Source organism: Bison bison, unplaced genomic scaffold (genome assembly GCF_000754665.1).
Source record: "Bison bison bison isolate TAMUID 2011002044 unplaced genomic scaffold, Bison_UMD1.0 scf7180017864307, whole genome shotgun sequence".
NCBI lineage: Eukaryota > Metazoa > Chordata > Mammalia > Artiodactyla > Bovidae > Bison > Bison bison.
Window position 1 is genome coordinate 6,347,671 of NW_011494879.1, and position 20,719 is coordinate 6,368,389.

Sequence of the window (20,719 nt, forward strand, 5' to 3'; positions counted from 1 at the left end):
TCTTTGGAGGGAATGATGCTGAAGCCGAAACTCCAGTACTTTGGCCACCTCATGCGAAGAGTTGACTCACTGGAAAAGACTCTGGTGCTGGGAGGGATTGGGGGCAGGAGGAGAAGGGGACGACAGAGGATGAGATGGCTGGATGGCATCACTGACTCAATGGACGTGAGTCTCAGTGAACTCCGGGAGTTGGTGATGGACAGGGAGGCCTGGCATGCTGCGATTCATGGGGTCGCAAAGAGTCGGACACGACTGAGCGACTGATCTGATCTGATCCTAGATGCAAAGCCAAAGTTCCCCCACACATTTCAAAAGAGGTACAACAGAAGCTCAATGTCCTTACTTTCATATTCTCCTTCTATATTTTTTTAGGAAAGAGTTTATCTCACAACAGCACCAGTCATACATCTTTTGGATGAGGCATTTCTTTTAGAAATCTGTCAGCCTTCACAAACATAATGATTGAAAGTGAAAGTGAAGTCGCTCAGTCATGTCCGACTCTTTGCAACCCCATGGACTGTAGCCTACCAGGTTCCTCAATCCATTGGATTTTCCAGGCAAGAGTGGGTTGCCATTTCCTTCTCCAGGAGATCTTTGCGGCCCAGGGATTGAATCCAGATCTCCTGCACTGTAGGCAGACGCTTTATCATCTGAGCCACCAGGGAAGTTCAGAAATGCATAAGGACTGCATGACCCCAAGATTCTGTGATCATTCTGATTAGAACATACTGTCAGAGCAAAGGAACTGATCCTTATCCTGTTGTATAAAAATTACAGTCTAGCACTTATGAGTCATGTTCTTAACTTTTTAACTTCACTAATGGTAGCAGAAAAAGGCAGATGCTAAATTCAAACGTGGTATAAGAAGAGCTAAAAATCACTGCAAACCAGCCACTGTAAAACATATGACCATTATCTAAGATTCTTCAAATTACAGTTATCTGATTATCTCATATATGTTTTATTAATTTTTCAGCACATATTAATCGAATGCCTACAGCATAAAAGGCACTGCTTTTGGTGGTACGAATATAACTGGGAAAAAAAGAAACAATATCCCTGTGTCCATGTTTTTTATATCATAATAAAGAAAAATACACATTCATTACATATTTATTCATGTTTTTTATTTATATAAATATATAAATAAGTAAGTAAATATAAGGAAGATTTTGTGCTTCAATGGAAAGTTATGTATAATCAAGAGTAGGGGGTCCACAAACTTTTTCTTAAAGATTTCGGGGCTTGCAGACCACGGGGTCTTTCTATCATAATTACTCAACTTTACCTCTTTGGTCAGAAAACTGCTGTAGACAACACATAATAAATGAATGGCTGCACTGTTCCAAGGCAGTAGGCATTTAGTTAGGGGTTTAGTTTGCCAAACTCCTGCTCTAAGAGCATGCCTTTCAAGATTACCTGATTCTGATTCCATGGGATACATTTTACAACTGTGTGAACTGTAAGTAACTGACAGCAATGCAAGATGAATTGCTAACAGTCATGCGAAAGAATTCTGTCATGGACAGATAACCCTCCATACCTTCGGAAAAGCCAATCTATTCATCTGTACATTCCCAACTCAGCATCACCTTATTCCACGTAAATCTGTGCTATTTTAGACTTCACCTTTGATGACACATGCCTGGTTCCTTTAATAAGTTAAATGAAATTTTTAACACGTTTTTTTGAGATCTATGTCAAAGTCATGACTCCTTTTTTCTGAAAATTATTCTTCAACAGTTTTTGCCATCTCGACATAAGACACACAATGGACTCACCTGAAAGTGTCAGAGAGACTTTAGCACCAAGAAGAACAGCCAAGCACAGCTTGTTCCCTTGGCACCAGATGAATCCAAAGGAGAGCTGCATGGACTCTCTGTTTCTAACTTTAATTTTCCTCTCTACTAATTCTGTGTTTGGGATTAGTTTACGACCTGTAAGTTATTCCCTGATGCTGGCAGCGATGACGAGGGATTTGGTCTTTTGCTCTAACCACTTGTCGATCTCTGTAAACGGATAAACGTTTTCAGAGACCTGTTCTCTGATGGTTAGAGAAAACGGAGTTTCCTGTGTTTTAAACTTTTCCATTTTGTAGGGCATTCTAAGTTAATGACAGGAGCTAAGATGTTATTGAGCAAAATGACAAGCCCTTGGAAGCTGTCAAGGAGAAGACTGATAGACGCTGACTGGTTGCTTTTATATTTTATCATCACTATTCTTGGCCACGTTAGGCTGCATACGGAATTCACTGACCAGGTGTGGAACCCCCTGCAGTGGAAGCATGGAGTCTTCACCACTAAACCACCAGGGAAGTCCTATTTTTATATTTTAAATTAACCTGGCTGTTGTATGAAAAACAGAATGCAAGAGAGACAAAGGGAAAGAGGAAGGACCCGGTAAGAGGCCATTAAGGTAACCCAGATGCGTGGCAGAAGCAGAAGTACTGAAAAATGGCTGGATTTGAACCAATACTGGAAAAAGAGTTGATGTGAGGTTTAGATGGACTGGACAAGGACACACGAAGAGGACAGGCGAGGAAACACAGCTGTGCCTGTGCTCTGGGCCAAGGAACTGAGTAAGCAATGAAGTGAGAAGAGGGGAGGGTGGGGAGCTGGGACCAGGAATTCTGCTGTGGACACATAACTAGAGGGCACCAATGAGACATCTAGTGGAAAGGTCTCCACCTCCATGGCCCAGCAGACTGGTGGGTATGTGACTCTGCAGCTCCGAGGGAAGGAAAGGCTGGAGACAGAAGTTTGGAAGTCCGTAGCACACAGGTGTCCCTGTGGAGCCTGGGGGACAGGTGAGCTCCCTGAGGGGAGAACAAAGAGACAAGGACTAAGCCCCAGCACCAAAGGGAGAGCGCCGAGGCTCAATCACCGGGCCCGAGAGCAGGAAAAGCCACGAAAGCAGACTGACTGGAAGGGCTACCTGGGCGACAGGACGACAACCAGGAGAATGTGGCCTCCAGAAGCCAGCATGGCCTGGCCGAGAGGGCTGAACGCCGCCTAAGTGATCTGCAGATGAGATCTACTTTATGGGAGAAAGCACATCTGCCTGCACAATGGACTCTGCACGAAAAGCAGAACCTTCTGTCGGCCAAAGTTCTCTCTGCCGCCTGCCTCGTTTCCAGAGACTGTGGGAGAGAGACCAGTCTTTCACCATCTTGCCCCCAGAAGTGTGCTGCAATCATAAGACAAAATAAAAGACCAAGTCCCTAGCCCCAAACTTTAAAACGAGGAAGAGAGCATCTATATAAAAAGGAGACACTAAATACTCTGTAAGGTACTGTCAAATCTAATGCTAAACTAAAATAATGTATTTGCCAAACGGACAGCTCATAAAAACGTTACCATCTTAAGAGGTGAAGGTAAGGAGTAACTGCAAGGAAGCACTATGTAACTATGTCCTTCAGCCTTCTGGAAAATCATGCCAAAACATCCCAAGCAGTAATGCCTTCCCTGGTGGCTCAGTGGGTGAAGAATCCTCCTGCAACGCAGGAGACACAGGAGATGCGGGTTCAATCCCTGGGTCAGGAAGATCCATCCCCTGGAGAAAGAAATGGTGATCCACTCCAGTTTTCCGGCCTGGAGAATCCCCATGACAGAGGAGTCTGGCGGGCTATACAGTCCATGGGGTCACACAGAGTTGGACACGACTGAGTGACCGAGCACTCCCATCCCAAGCAGCAATGACGTGTGCTTGTGTGTTACAACTAAGTGAAACAAGTGTCCTTGAGATTTTATGCTTCTTAATACACAGTCATCTCTCTTTTCAAAGAGTTCTGTACATTTCATGCATTATGCTGAGTAAGTTCCAGTGTTATTTCTTAAAAAAAACCAGGAGCGCTGGTGTGAGTAAGTATAACTCTGTGTTCAACTCTGCCCTACATGCAGGTACTCTGGTTCCAGGAGTACTTTCCAAATTTAAAAAACTTACGTGTTTAAAAAAAAAATCATACATCCTCAATCAATTGACTTTTAGTCTTCTAATTCAAATAGCTTCCTAATAAACAAGTAATTATTCTTTTTCTCAAGTTTATGCATTCGTGTGTGTGTGTACACGCACTAAGTTGCTTCAGTCAGGTCCAACTCTTTTTGACCCCGTGGACTGGAGCCCTCCACGCATTTCTGTCCACGGGATTCTCCAGGCAAGAATACTGGAGTGGGTTGCCATGCCTTCCTCCAAGGGATCTTCCAGACCCAGGGATAAAACCTGTGTCTCTTACATCTCCTACACTGACTGGCAGGTGAGTCCTTTATCACTAGCGCCACCTGGGAAGCCCTTACGCATCCATACACATTATCAAGCATGCCAGGCATCACGTGTCCGTCATGTGTGGTCTCGGAGCTCACTGACCCATGGGGCCTTGGAGCCCAGAAGCATTTCCAACAGGAACAGTACTCGGCACCCTGGCAGGTTTGGGCTGGGTGCCACAGGACTTGGATTCCCTCTGGAGCCCGTGCAGTTGCCAAAGGTGTTAATTAGGAAGAACTAACCTACGATTAAATTATATATCAGAGGAACCCAAACTTGAAAAACTGTTTCTGGCATTAGTCCTGAAAGCTTCAGCTGAATTAGGCCCTGGAATTTAAAAAGCAAACAAACAAAAGAACAGATCCTGGTCTCTCAGAGACAGAAAAAGAGAACACTGAGAAAATGGGGAAAGAGCTGGAGAAAACCCATTTGGTCATAAAAGACTAGCTAGCTATTGGGATAAGTAAGTGGCAGAGACCATATAAATCAGGAAGTGCATTTACTCTAAAAAGATTTCAAGTACTCAAGAAAGATGGTATAGAGTACACAGGCAAAAATTAACAAGCTGAAAGAACATTAAGCTGTCTTCATTTTCAGCACAGCCTCAAAGCGGGGGGGGAAGGGTTTTCGTAACTGGTTTATAAGACGTTAATACAAATCGTTGTCCAAACTGCCTATATTTAGCATGAATTGCATATTCAACACACACTTCTCTGGTTCTATAGGCCTCAAATAAATCTCTGTGAAAAATGTCAGCCTGGTGAGTTTGATAAAAATCTTAGCAAAGACGGCAGGCTTTCAGACCCCTGGGCTCTTCTCCTCTGAAGGAGTGTCACGGAGAACAGGTTCCAAGTAAAGACAAGTGGCACCATAAATCCTCACGGTGTACGAGGCAGCAGGGCAGAAAGATAGGTTAGGGAGGAACACTTAGGTACAAGCTGCCACACAATGCTCAGCTGAGCAAGAACAACTCTGCACTGACCGTCCCCATAAGCTCAGCCACTTGGGAGCAGTCTCTGGGTGGCTTTTTGACTTTGCTTGGTTACATCTGAGCTACAGAGTTGAAACTAAGAAGATCTTCTAAGATAAGCTAACGCTGATCAAAAAAGCTGCTTCTCACCACCTGGCCAGCAACGGGTCCCCTCTTGTGTGAAGCTCCCAGTGCTTGGAACAAAAAAAAACCCAGCCTGAGAAATGGATCCAGACAAACAGAAGTGAGCGGGGGTCTCCTCCAGTTCTATCATCCCCTTTCTCCTCCTGGTTCAAGCAGTCACCTCCGTGCCCACACATTCACCAGGGAGAAAGCGGCTGTCGCGTGTGGTCCTTTCCTCTCCCTTCCCCCCACGTCCAGGCAATGGCCAAGCCTATCTTACAACTGTTGTCAATTGTCCCAGTTCTCTCCACTGCCACCATCTTTGCACAAGCTGGTGAAATGGCCTTCCTGCAAAAACAGAACCGCCCCACCCGGCTCCACACCGAGGGATGCCCAGCCGGAGGCTCCTCATCAGCTGAGCAGACTCCCGATCCGGCCTCCACGCCCTGCTCAGTGCTCGTCTGCCCTCCCACTGGTGGATTCTACACACTTCTTACATGAAGAAGGGCTCTTCAACACGAGACATCAAGAACTTGTAGGCAGATGCTGAAGATCAAACCGCAGAACACCCTCCTGAGAGGAAGACAGAGTGAGACCTCTCCCAGGAGAAGTTCAGAGGAGGGCAAGCTGATTTAGTCGGCCTCTCCTGACATGCCCAGATGGGCTGACGCTGTGAGAAAACTCAGTGCTGGACTGAGGGAAGGCTCTTCTTGTGACAGACACAAGTCTTTATCGGCGGATGCTTCTGGACATGCTGCCTGGCTATTCAAGGAGGATAACCCCCTGGAATCACTGCCTGCCAGATCAGACTTCTCTGAAACTACCCTAGAACCTCCCAAGCCCCAATTTCTAAAGGGGAGGTCTGGCAAAGGTAACACAGGGACCATGTCTCTCCTGCAGATCACCACAGCCTGTTCTTGCTGCTTCTGGGTTAGATCTGATCTAATCCCCTCTCCTGGTGGCAGCCAGAAGTTAATAATCCTTCAGAAATGCAGGTCTGATCCTATCACTCTTGCAGCTGCACCACCACACCCAGCCCACAGGATCATCGTACCCTGGCTGCAGAGCACCCCTTCAGCCTGAGCTACCCCGTCCCTCAAGGGCAAATGCCCAGCCATGTGTGTTACCTTCTTCTGGATCTTGGCAGACAATGTTCCCTTTACTTCCAAGACCCTTCTCCCATTCTGCACCCCACCTCCTTCATCTAGAACACAGAACCAGCCTTCCAGTCGCTCCTCGGAAATCAATTCCTCTGGAAGGTTTCTGCCAAGTATCTGCCATACTTCCCACTAGTTTCCAGTTCCAGGCTCCTTACTTCAGTTAAGAGTGTTCATCACGCTGACCGGAAACTGTCCCCTTTCTTGTTTTACTTCCTAATAATGACCTCTGCAAGGAAACGGGTGGTACCCTATCCACTGTTACACTGTCAACCCACAGCACTGGGCCTGACACAGCTGATACAGTCAATAACCAGTTACCGACGGAATGAAGACAAAGACACACAAACTAACAGGAAGACAGAAGCAGTATCTCTGAGAGGCTGGGGAGAAAAGGAACAAATGACAATTTAGGAAAATGGAAAAGCTGCTGTTTGAATGACCTTCTTCACCATCAACCAAAAGAAACACCCCAAAGTGCTTTCAACAACATAGCAGGTTCCTGAAGCCATAGAAAGGCAACATTAACAGAGTATCTTTTTTGGGGGGCGGGGAGGGGGGCGAAACATACACATGGTTGAACTATTTCAAAAGAACCATCATAAATACGAAGAATCTTCATAACTGGAGGCTAACGTTGATCACAGAGCGTTTACTCCCCCAAATATCTGATCTTCCACACTCCCCATGCTCTTCTCTGCAAATCTCAGAAAAGGAGATGTGTGGTGACCAGAATCTAAGGCCAACTTTGCAGTACAGGCCTTTCTGTTTAGGTATAGGTAGGGAAGTGTCTGGCATATGTAACGGAAGAATGCTTTAAGGAAGGAGAAAAAAAAAAGGGACAAGATAATAAACTGCATGCCATCACGGATCGTGGCAATCTAAGATGGTTTCTTATACACAGAACCCATTTTTAAAAGACAATGCGATGACCGAAAGAGTCCTAGACTTTTATTTTAGAGGATTAGGTCTCTTGATCACTAATAGCCGGAAGTTTCTGAAACATTCTGAAACAAAAAACAAATGTAAATCTGAAGAATAAAGATGAATTTCTACTGACGACTTTTAAATGGGATGTTAAGTAGTTTCCCATAAAAGAATGGTTAAACATTCATTACTTTATTGGCTCCAGGAAGTACAGTGATTTGACAAGTGAGCCACTGTGTCTAATTTACACAGCCACATGCAGGCCCAAAGTCCCTCGACACAGCCAGCTTAAAAATACAGTGTCTTTCCTTGTTCTATTTTTACCGTAACTCCTTTTTGTATCACTTACCGGAATGTAATAGATGCCCATCTTGGGGGCTTCACTGGCGGTAAGAAGCATTCCTAAAAATAAACACAATGAAAAAGGTAAACATAAGGGAAAATAAAAATACTCTTCCTACTTGCTTTATATTTTGAAATGAGTGAAATGCTCAGAACATGATGAACAGCAGAAGAGTAAGACCAGCAGCCAGGCACCCTCGGAGTCAGGCCGTGGGCTATGGTCCCTGACCCTCCTGGATGGGGCATTTGAAGTATCAGAAAGACCAGCTTCCCCATCTGCAAAACACTCAGGCTGTATCAGCTAAGTGATTGAGTGGTTCCCACAGAGAAGGGCCACCATTTTTAAGAGTTAAGTTTTAAGCTTCAGATACACCAATAAAAGGTAGATTCGATGCACTATTATGTATTATGAAAGTTAAGAAAGGTATCTTTCTGTTAATCAGGAATCAAAGAACCAAAGTAAAGCATTTCCCACAAAATGTCATAGCAAAGTAGTTCCTCATGTTTGAATTAAACTTTACACCTTAATAGAAAACAAAATGGCTTAAGAGGAATGCTACATGTAGCTACACTAGAAAAGACCCAGATAGAATCTGACAGCCTTTACCAAAATGATTCACCCAGAGAGTGGCTGATAATTTAGTCCAGGGATCAGTGCTCTCAGAAAGTGAGAATGGAGTGAGGGACAGCCTGTGGCATCCAGTAATGGCTCCCCTCAAACCCCAGGAACAACAGTAACGAATCCACTCACTCAGCCAGCTCAGCCCTGGGCTCAGGTCTCTGCCACACAGCCAACCCGCTGCCCCACCCCACCCTGCAGGGGCTTTCATGGCAGCTCTGACCCTCTCTGCCCTGTTCCAGAACGATGCACCGAAGCAAAACTAAAGTCAGTCCTTTGTAATTTACAAAACACTTCTGTGTACTTTATCTTGGTGAAGACGTGACAACTCTCTGACATAAGGACTATCGTACTTATTTACAGATCAAAAAATAAAGCTCATATGTACTGAGTTACAAGTGCTGAGTAGAACATTCAGAACATTACAAGCTACAGAACTTAAGAGCAAAATTTCAGACAAGAGCTCATTTTTTTAAATACCTTTACATATCAACTTACATTACCTTCATTTAAAAAATCTATTTGTAAAATACAACAGAAAAATCCACAGAAAGCACACATCTGGATTACCAGACCCCCGACCCAGGGATCAAACCCAGGTCTCCTGCAAGGCAGGCAGCTTCTTTACTGTCTGAGATGCCACGGAAGCTCACAATCCTAATTAAGTACACCAAACGCTAAGGATGGTGATGTAATTCTGTGATTTAAAAAGTACTTTCGTGCTGCTCTTCGGTTAACACAAAAGCTTGCCAAAGCGATGCTCTTCAATGCTGTTAACAGAAATATGATGCTGAGGTAGAGGAGGTTCACTGATAAGAGAGCAGGAGCTCAACGTTCTGCCGGCAAAGCCATGTTACACACATCAAGTCCAAAGGGGGAGTGAGTCCTGAGCTGGAACCAACCTTCCCTAGAACACACACACACACACCCTTCACCAGAACACACACACACACACACACAACCTTCACAACACACAACCTTCACCATAACACACACACATAGCCGAGGAAGCAAGAGACACACACGCGCATACAACCTTCACCACAACATATACACACAGCCGAGGAAGCAACACACACATACACACACACACAACCTTCACCACAACACAAACACACAGCCGAGGAAGCCACACACACACACACACACACACACACACTCACTCGAGGAAGCAAGAAATGTACGTCTAAATGAAAGTCAAGTAAAAATCAGACACTTTCTCATAGCTTGTAGCCTCCACAAACTCTTTCATGTGGGAACTTTTTCTGGCCCTGGAGACAACTGCTCATTGAAGTTCACTCAGGAAGAAACCAACTCTAGTGACCTGCGCTTCCCAAGTCTAACAACCCCATCAGAACTTCTCCAGGACCTTTAGACAGGGTTAAAGAAGGTCTGGAAATTGAAGAGACATCTTACAATCAGAAAGAAGGCTCCCAACAAAGACATCCCCTAAGCCCAGCCTCCCTGGCTCAATCCTGAACACTCAACAGCAAACGCTTTAGAGGGAAACACAGTACACCCACCAAACAGACCACAGGAAAGGCTCGGCGCTGATCACACAGGAGAATCCAGGCCGGATGCGGCAGACTGTCTCCTACAATGAGCAGGACCTCACCTGACCAAACACGGCCAACAACACAAGCTGACCTACCGAGAAACCAAAGTCGGGACAGTTAGGACCAAAACAAATTATAAAAGAGAAAGCAACCTCACACAGCCCAGGGAACACGAGGAGTTTCTAACAAGAGGGAAGCAGGAAAGTCAACCCAGGTATGGAGTTAGTTCAGCAGAAATTAAGACAATCACAGGTGAAAGGTGAGAAGAGGGTGAAGTACTGAGCCAGGCACTCTACCTCCACAGGTGAGAAGGTAGCTCGGGAAAGCAAGACCGTTTGCTCAAGGTCACCACAGAGCCAGCTGATACTGGACCGATTCCAAAGCCCGTGGAACATGGGACTCTAAAACTCCAACGACAACTAAGATAAAGTGAAAAGACTTCTTGCACGATCAAATAAATCATTAAAACACACAGATATAAACACCATATAGTAACATGACAAACGTATTTAATAACAATGTCAAACTGAAAAGCAAAAGACAATTACACATGGTGACAATTTAAAACACACGAACAAGTGATTTATAAGACAAGAATTTCTGGGAATTCCCCAGTGGTCCGGTGTTTAAGACTACACTCTTCCAAGGCAGGGAGTGCAGGTTCAATCCCTGGCTGGGAAACTAAGATGCCACAGGCCACTCAGTGTGGCCCCCCAAAAAGAATTTCTCTAATGGAAGGAGTAATGACACTTGTGAAGAGATTGTGAGATTATGGCTTTTCCTTTAAATTTCCTTACAAGGGGGCGACAGAGGGTGAGATGGTTAGATGGCATCACCGACTCAGTGGACATGAGTTTGAGTAAACTCTCAGAGATAGTGAAGGATGGGGAAGCCTAGTGTGCTGCAGTCCACAGGACCGCCAAGAGTCGGATACGACTGGGCAGCTGAACAACAGCACCAACGATAAAAATGGGAACCTTGGAAGAGAAGGCAGAGATCATCAGCACTGAGGAAGAGCCCACAGCTCCAGCGTGGACAGAGAGTGTAGGACACGACGTGCTCCTCAGAGACACGCAGAGAACAAATCTCATCTGTCCAGGCTTTGGGGGCGAAGGACTCAGGGAAGGTCACAGCTCTAAATCAGAAACATTGCTCAAGCCAGGACGAACTCAAAGCGTGCTTCCCGGGCCAGTCTGAAAACTGCCGTCAAGCTTGCCGGTGAGTGTAGAAACTGAAGAATTTAGAAACATGTATAGCAACTCAACCTTGCGGCGAGTTCCAAACGTGTAACCCTTTTTCTACTAATTCACCTTTATGATACTTGACAAAAGTATCCACCTGCAATGGATTGGAAATTTAAAAACAAAACAAAAAACATAAAAGGCTTGTACTTCATCAGATACATCTGAGAATCACTGCCCGGAAACGGAGGGCATCGGGTCATAGCTGGAGCGGCTCAGAGCAGACAAGCTGTGCGGAACTGCCCTGTGCTGGAAAGGACAGGACACGCCTTTTCGTGCGGTCAACTCCTACAGAAAGTGGGGAGCCTGACGTTTTACTACACATGGCCCCAAGGTTAGTGATGGGCCACATCTTATTTCTAGGCAGGCTACTGGGAGGTTGCTGAGAGAATAAAAGGCGACTTCAGGTCTGATGATACAGACCGCCTCCAGCAGGCCTAAAAGCAATGAAAAACAGCCTGGATCACTGGTACAATTCTGAAGCCTGAGTAGCCTTTCTGAGTGGACATCTCCTTTTCCTTCTCCCAGTGGTTCTGGATTCCACAGGTCGGGCTGGGGCTCAGCAAGCACTGCAGACCGGGGTCGTGGGGCCGCGACCTCAGTTTCCCAATCTGCAGGGCAGCACCTGACATGGAGACTCAGCACGAGCAACTAGAAGCTGAGGCCACTAAGACAGAACCATTTCTCAACGTTCTGAGCAGTCTGAGTATCAGAAACACACGACAGAACAGCAAGCAATCATGATTCGGCTTTAATTACTCCAAAACGAGTAAGTGAGAAGATAAAGAATGCTTACGCTCATAGTGATGAAGCAAAAAAACCTAACCAGCAATGTGAATGGGACAGGAGAGTAAAGCGAGGGAAAGACAGCAAAACCTGTGAACCAATCACGCTCGGTCCGAACCCCAAGACAGCCATGGAGAGACTTGCCTTTCTGGGCTCGCCAGCTTGTGAAATAAATTATCTGGCTAGTGTTTGTGTTTGATTAAGCTCTTATAAGCTACCTGACAATAAAGGCACTCTTCTGACCAAAACACCATCTTAAAGGTTCTACCTGCCAGGAAAGCATCGTGTATAACAGAAAGAACTGCTGGCCATCAAGGCAGAGCCGTTACGCTTCTCCTTGCTCGTTCTGGGATGACCAACAGGATGGGAAATGACATGGAGAACCCGTCAGCCCTGAGCACCACGCTCGTCCCAAATATTTAACACACAGTGCACTGGGCTGTTAGATTTCACTTCTATTTTAGAACAACAACAACAAAAAATACAGGGGCCGGAAGAACAAGTAAAGGACACCAAGAAAAATAATCACAGGAATCCAAGATGCAGAACATCTTACGAGACTACAGCCCTGATGGCAGAAAACTCAAGTGCCATGGAGGAAGGGGAAGAAAGGATGGGAGAGAATTCCTGATTGAAATAAGCGGAAAACACAACTACTAAATGTAATCCACAACCTTGGTGATAGACTAGTTTCAGATAAATGGGCTTAAAAAGGCATTTGGTGGACAAGCAGGGGAATGTGAAAAATTAAAGGTATTATTAGGAAAGGACTGCTTTCTTACGTGGGGTAACGGTATTTTTGGTACCAGAAGAAGGTTTCTACTCTGGTGAAATTACAGTCACATTCCATGCCTGCAGTTGACTCTGAACACCTTGCACCTTATCAGTATTCTATACTATCAAAGCCCTCCATGTCTGGACTAGCCCTGCCCAACAGAAATACCATGCAAGCCACATAAGTTACTAAAAATCTTCTGGTAGACACATTAAAAAAAAAATTTTTTTAACAGGTAAATTTGAGTATATTTTTATTAACCAGTAAGTCTAAAATATTTTCACTTTAATATGTTATCAATATAAAAATTAAAGATCTACTTCACATTCTTTCCTGTTTTTTGGTACATCTGAAGTCTGGTGTGTATTTTATGTTTAGAGCACATATTTCAGATTAGTTACTCCGCAAGTTCTCCGTGGCCACAGGTGAGCACAAATCAGTCAGCACAGGTCAACAACTTTTGTCACCATCTGCACCCTTCAAACCCCCACTCCTTCAATCCAACTAACCTCTTGTTCTAACTTCAGCTTCACCCGATTTTACTCACCTTTGTATCTAGCCCCAACACCATTTTGGACCACTCAGCATCTCAACCTACGACCCAGCACCTTCATTAATTTCTGAATTCATCACAATTTGACTCACCCCTATTATAAGAAAATTCTCCCAACGATCACAGATGAAAACCTAATTACAAAGGTTCAGGGTGTCTCATCTTTCTCAGGAGAGTACCCTGTAACTTAAGAAAGAGCACAGGCTCCAAGATCAGGGGAGGCTTGCTCCAACGGAGCCTCTGCCACACAGTGGCCGGGTGACCAACCCTGGGCACATATCTCAGTTTCCTCACCTCCAAAGATGTAAAAGAGAAGGAAAGGAGAGGGGAAGGGAAGGGAAGGGGGAAAGGAATGGTAAGGGAGTCACTAACTCTCCCGCGTTATGAGAGGATTAAGTGACAAGCACGACGACATCCAGACCCACAGCACAGGGCCTTCCTGCCCCTTCCTGCCTCCACTTCTGTGATGCTCTGCTCACTGAGCAATGCCCGGGCAATCACTTCTCTCTACTTCAATAGCTGCCGGTTCCTTCACTGTCACTCTGTCGGCCTCTCCGCTGGCTCTTCCCTCTCATCTCCCTTTCCATACTCAGGTCCTGCTGTCTTGTGGTCTCTCCACTTTCCCCATCGTAACTGCCTCCACTGCCACTTCTTCTGCAATGACCTCTATTTACATGTCTTAAAATTTTATGTCTGCAGACCTGCTTTCCTTGGGCCACGCTACCTACTGTGCCCTGGATGTGGCTCCCAGGATGAGGCTGTAGGTCAGGGCGGGGCTCCACAACCACTTGGGAAGCAGGTGAAAAATAGCCCATTTCAGGGCTCTCCCCCAGATGCTCTGAGTCTGCACACCTGGTATGGGGCTGAGGAATGTGTACTTCTTAAAAAGCCCCCAGGTGATATTGGTGGGCAGGCAGGTTGGAGACCCTCTGCCAGACACCATCACTGCCTCACTGCCACCTCAGACTCAGATGCTCAAAGAAGACAACACCATCTTTCTCTCCGAGTCTGCCCTCTCTCCTGTGCAGCCGATCTCAGCTCTACGTATCTCTTCCTATTCATTTTAGCTCAAAACTGATCTACCTTCTGCCCAGTGGACAGAACCACCTTCTGTGAGCATGGTCTGCATCGGTCCTGACCACAGACAGCACCCAGGCACTCAGCGTGGTCACTCCAGGGCCCCCACCCCACGCACCACCTGCTTCCCACCCCACTCCTCCCACAGACCCCACACTCTGGCACACGGGGCTCCTCCTGCCCACCATGTCTCTCACCCAGCACCCACACTCGGAGCCAACGAGAACCTCCCCTCCGCCCTCCTCTCGCTGCTCTGCCTGGAGCCCCTCGCTCTCTGCCGTCACAGGGCCAGTGTGCACCTCCGGAGCAGAACTTCTCCTGTTTTGCCTGGTATCACACCATCAGAAATATCTGTGTGTGTCTGTCCTCAGGACACAACCCTGCGGGAGAGTGACAAGTGTTCTCATTTTCTCTCCTTCCCCAGAATTCTTCAGATTTGCTTGAAGGTGTTATTAAATCTCGAAATCTACCAGGTACTTTACAGAAGAGCCTGCAACGCAGAATATACTCGACGTGTGGCTTCGCCAGCCTTGTGTATCATCAGGCAACTCCAGGCTCCTCCACATCCCTAACCTCAATCTACACAAAATTACTAATCCCATAAAAGAGCTAAAGCGCACACTAAAATAGCACCTCGCCTGCCACTGACCCACAGACTGCCACCAGCTTCTCCTAACAGCTAGGCTGGCTGAGGACTGAGTCACTGAGCATGTCACTTTCTGAAGCATCCACATCACTTCCTGTTCTTAATTTTTCAAGTAAATACAATACCTAAAAACTGTCTTAACTGAGCCAAACCCTGTCTTAAGAAATGAGTTTAAAACCCTGTAAAGCAAAGCCTAGATTCATCTCACAAAATGGCCTGCCGCTCCGCAGTGCATACCTGAGCTGGGGTAGAGGCAGACATCATTAAGGTCATGTTCTGGCTCCAAGGAAGTAAATATTTTTCCCTAAAAAAGAAAGCAAAAGTGAACTGTTAAAACAGTTAAAGGAAGACAACTTTTGGCAATGTATATACAGGAAGTAAGCTGGAGACATAACTCCATATATCCTGCTTATGTGAGAAAATAAAATCACCTAACAGAAATCACAGAATTTAAGGTTAAAAAAAAAAATCTCAGAGAATTTCTTTTATCAATTTATCAAATCCTCTCATTTTAGAGAGGAAGAAACCGGGGCTCAGTAGGGAGAGCTGACTTTATTGGGAAAAGAAATACGAACTTTTAAAGATAATGTCTACACAATAGGCAAGGGTAAAGTTTAAAATAAAACTGTACGTCAACTTAAACATGTCCACAATCTGAAGACACACCCTAGTTAAACCTGCCCTCCAAGAAACAAAGAAGAGGTGGTCAATATGGTAAAATGAGGCTGGTATCTGCCATCCTGCATTGCTAGGATTTGAGGAGGATCAAATCAGATAATGAATACAAGATAATTTAACAAAATGCTATAAATACATAAGGTGCTAGTTATTATACAGTGAAGGGTAAAATATTGTATTTTAAATGTAGGGAAAAATATGCCATATTTTAAAAAATTAACAGAAATTAAGTGAAAGAAAAAAGAAGATAATAGATGGGAGTGGGAAAGGATGATGAGAAAGATAAACAAGGAGAGTGAGTCAAGCAAAAGCAAGTAATTTGGGTGTTGGTCAAGAGGGCGTATTCAGTCATTACAACAACGCCAAGGTAAAACTTACTGTAGCAACTACAACATGACTTCAAAAACTGATGTTGAAAATGTCTGCCAGCTTTTGCATTTATTAACCCATTATTAGAGGCTCCATGGTGGTGGGGGAGGGGGGTATTAAAAAACTAATTTCGTGCTCCATGAAAAACAGCAGCAAGGTTCTAATTCAAGACAGACAGTGAAGCTCACACAGTTACCTCCCTTTTGTCTCAAGTTTCCAATGAAACGAAAACGGAAAGAGAGGAGGAAAAAGGAAGGGGAAATCGGAATAACAATAGCACAGAACAAAAAAGAGAAATCGTGAAATCCACATTGGGGAAAACTATGCCCATTGGAGGGCTGGGAAGGGGGCATTCCGACTGGTTAGTCATCACCTTTAGGCAGAATGGGAGCCAGGCCATGGAAAACTTACTCTACCAGTGTGTTAGGAACTTTCAAACATGGAAAGTCTGCATTTGTAGAGGTAAAAAGAAATGTTGTTTTAAAGTACACTAGTTTGGATTGTCAGAAAAGAGTAGAGAAAAATCCAGGCCTAAGACACCATGAATCTTCAAGAAAGCCCTCAAAACCCTCCCAACTCAAAGCGAGATAGTCGGCTCCTGGGCAATGAAGTGTCAGGGGAATTCTTCCAAGGACTGATGAGAGCCAGAGGCCCTTCCTTTTCTCTGTAAGGAAGTCTCAGGAGGGCCCGAGAAGGTGATGGGGCTTGACAGACAGGACACACCCCAGGGATAACTCAGTCTCCACAAAGATCCAGAGGAAAACACAGAAGGAGCAGAGTAAGGTCAGTACTTTGAGAGCTGACAAGCTGTCCCAGCAGCCAGGGATTCCCATCACCAGCTGACCTGTGATGAGGCTGCTGGTGGCCCCTCTGCCCTGTGTAGGGGAGCCCCACAGGAAGGACTCACGCTTGCCCTCCAGCAACTAATGCTGAGGCTCTAGGCCCCTCACACTCTTTACCTCAAAAATGAATCTTTCTATTTACAGTAACACTTTAAAGATGCTAAGTCTGAAATCAATAAATGCAAAGACTCTTAAAAGCAATTGCTACACTGAATGAATTTTGTCCCAGTAGATGAACTAACCTTTTACTACTCTCTCCAAACAGGAGAATCAACAACATAGGGTTTTGATACTTTTTAAACGACATTTAAAAGGGCACAGAATATCAAGTATTCTTAAGAAAAAACTGCTTTTAAGAAAAACACTATATAAGAAATTGGGCTTCCCTGGTGGCTCAGATGGTGAAGAATCCACCTGCAAAGCAGAAGACCTGGGTTTGACCCCTGGGTTGGGAAGATCCCCTGGAGAGGGTAACAGCTACCCACTCCCATATTCTTGCCTGGAGAATTCCATGGACAGAGGAACCTGGTGGGCTAAAGTCCATGGGGTTGCAAAGAGTCGGACACAACTGAGCGACTTTCACTTTTACTGTAAAGGTATCATATCTAAAATCTATTTGTTGACACAAGGAAAGGGTATGAAATTGAGATGCATAATAACACTGATATGGGAAGATTAATGCGTGTGTGCTCAGCTGTGTCCCACTCTTGCGACCCCATGGACTATAGCCCACCAGGTTCCTCTGTCCATGGTATTTTCCAAGCAAGAATACTGGAGTGGGTTACCATTTCTATCTCCAGGGGATCTTCCCAACCCAGGAATTGAGCCTGCATCTCCTGTGTTAGCAGGCAGATTCTTTATCCCTGAGCCACCAGGGAAGCCTGGAAATATTAGTAGTAGCTCATAAAAAGTTTCCTAAGGTTGTAAAAGAGCCCCAAAATCTAGGGGGTTTCTCATGGATCAAGTTTTTTTAAAATAATGATTTATATCTACCTAACTGAACATGTAAAAATGCGCGCCAGTTCTAGCAAATGAGGAAAAGTTCTTAACAGGAAAAAATGACCTTGAGGACCTGGAAATAACTAACTTCCAGGGAAGGGCCTGAATGGATACTTAGTATTTTTTTCTCAAGAACCCACATAACTCAAACAAGGCAACTGGAAAGAAAAGGAACATAAGGAAAATAGGCAAGTAAGTCATTTTAACAACAAAAAATACTTACTGAGTTCTTATTCCACATTTTGATAATTCGAGAGTCAGCGGACAAAATCAAATCTAAGGAATCCTGGAAGTGAACTGATTTAATGGGCAACCCATATTGGTGATCTTTAACTAGCAATGGCTTATCAGATCGAAGATCATACAATAAAACCTAAAAGAAAAAAAACAGGTATTTCTGTTTAAATAAAATACTTCATCTTAAAAAGAAACTTTTAAAAATGAACATCCTCACTCAGAGTACAAAGACTCTAAAGTAAGTGTCAGCCAGCAAAAATACTCCAGAAAAATCTCTTCAATTACCCTTCCAGGGCATGGCTCTATGGATTCAACCCTAAGAGTAATTTTTAGGCACACTAAGATTGAGAACTACCTGGATATGTTAAGGAAGGAACCAAAAGGAAGAAGTGCACAAGAATTTGTGTCATTTATGAATTTAATAAACACTGAGGGCCCAGTATGTACCAGGCACTGTCCCAGTGGCTGAAAGAAACAAGAACAAGAATCATCATGAAGGCAGGGGTGGTAGATTAGAGTCAGACGCTGGTGGCAAGGCTATGACTTTGGGGGGTGGGTGGAGGGTAGTGTTCTTTTCTGAGCTTTATCCTGATAGGTGAGGGGCATGGGGAAGCTGGATCTCAGATCCAGGTGACAGATGACACAGGCACTCTGCTGGAAGCAGGGCTCCCGCCTGTGCTGAGGTCTGGACAGACTTAAGTGTGTGGGCTCTGCCTGGAAGGAAAGGGGGAAAGATGAATTTAAATCTCTGAAGCTATTTCATTCATACTCCTCAGACTAGTCAGCATTCGCTGAGGCATGTCCCACTGACCACTCCCTGAACAGGATGTGGGAGACAGTGCTGGGTGGGAAAAAAAAAGCTCCTTGGACAAATACCTTTTGGAAACACCGACTCAGCACATTTCTTGTCTACAGGGATTCTCAGAGCCTCCACTATATATTTCAATGCACTATAAACCTCAAAGATAGGAATCTGGAGAATCCCAAATTTTTGTTTTTCCATAGAACTCTGTTTCACACACTCGAGAAAACACTGTTCTAAACCAAAGTCAAGAGGACACCTGAGGCATAGCCCCACTGCAGCTTCTAGCTTGAGAATCTCTCAGACCCACCATTGGGGCCAGAAGCAGAGCTTCTCAAGGTCCTAACGGAACACGGCAATCTGAGTACCCTTCTCCGCGCTGGCCAAAACAGTAATGCCTCAGAGTCTGGTCACACAGTGAACAGACGAGTGGGTGTTTCCCGTGATACACACACCTCTGAAACAGTAACTTAAAAGCGAAGTTTCCAACTGAAACATATTTACCTGCCCTGTGGATGTTCCAACGGCCATGGTCAAGGCACCATTAAATTTCAAAGCAGAGATCGTTGGCAAACTGTTTATTCTGAAAGGCAAAATATTTGTGTTCCATGCATATATGGTCAAATCTCCTTCCAAGGAACAAATTATTACTCTTCACTTCTAATGGAGAGGATCACATTTCTAGTTTCCTATTTAAAAGAACTGTATCCAAACTTTCCAAGTCCAAATGAAAACTAACCTTTATTTATAAATGTAACCTACCTGAAAAAATTTGCAGGTTATCTTCTTTTAAAACTGTAAGAAACATTCTTAAAGTAACAACAAGCAATAAAAGTTACTGAAAATATAAAACCAACTGAAAAGGACCAGTATGACAGTATCTTTCATTTTGATTAAGCCAGAATGAGGTATTTACAGAAATGTCCCTTTTTTGGCTTACGAGGAAACAGTTTTATATTCAAACATGGGTATACCTATTTTCACTTTTAAAGTCAATGATGTCAAGCTAAAAAAAAAAAAAAGACTAGTCCCCAGATGAGAGCCTAGAATCTCTAAAAGTAACAGAACAATGGATGTTTACAGCTATTAATCTAGAATATACTTCTCACTCAGTAACCAAGAGTAACTCTGAGGTGGGAAGGATCCTAGATGACGAGTCAGAAGCGGGCCATAGTCCTGATTTCAACAGCTGTTGTCTCCATGACCTTGGACCAGAACCTAGAGTCCAGGTGGCTGACTGCTGGCATCCTCAGGCCGCTTACGCCACCTAGAGCCTCAGCCTGCAACTACGCTGAAGCATCAGGTCCTCTCGTTAGCATCGACTTCCGTCACTGACTTTTCAAACTGAACTCCAGAACCATTTCTTGGTGAGGTGATACTGTTTTTCCTCATTTATTCAAACCTGTTTGTTTCTTAATAAAATGTTGTCCTTTTCTTCAGATAGTTACTTATCAAGATTAACCCTTAATATTTTACAATTTTTGTTATAAATGAGAACTGGTTTTCACTGTATCTTTCTACATGGACTTTGCTGATAAACATCAAAGCCATTGATTTTGTACATTTATTTTGTAACCAATTTACTTAAATCTCATACTAGCTTTTATAGTTTTTCAGTTCATTCTACTGGGTTTCTCGGGCACACAATCACAAACATCACCTGTAAACAACAAAGCCTGTCCTCCCCTAGCCAATATTTAACTCATATTTCTTTGACTGTATTGGCTTCTCCTTCCAGAAGGTCACCTATGTCCAATAAC

At 44.5% G+C, this 20,719-nt stretch overlaps 1 protein-coding gene across 2 annotated transcripts in view; it reads right to left on the minus strand.

The window, feature by feature from the left end:
• NOL10 (nucleolar protein 10) overlaps positions 1-20,719 on the minus strand; it is an 89,464-nt gene that overhangs the window by 51,061 nt on the left and 17,684 nt on the right. For both annotated transcript variants that reach the window (XM_010852062.1, XM_010852063.1), the window contains exons 10-13: positions 19,464-19,542; positions 18,144-18,293; positions 15,270-15,336; positions 7,787-7,839 (exon numbers count right to left, since the gene is read on the minus strand). In XM_010852062.1, coding sequence (XP_010850364.1) covers positions 7,787-7,839; positions 15,270-15,336; positions 18,144-18,293; positions 19,464-19,542 — 349 coding nt within the window. The remainder of the gene's footprint in view (positions 1-7,786; positions 7,840-15,269; positions 15,337-18,143; positions 18,294-19,463; positions 19,543-20,719) is intronic.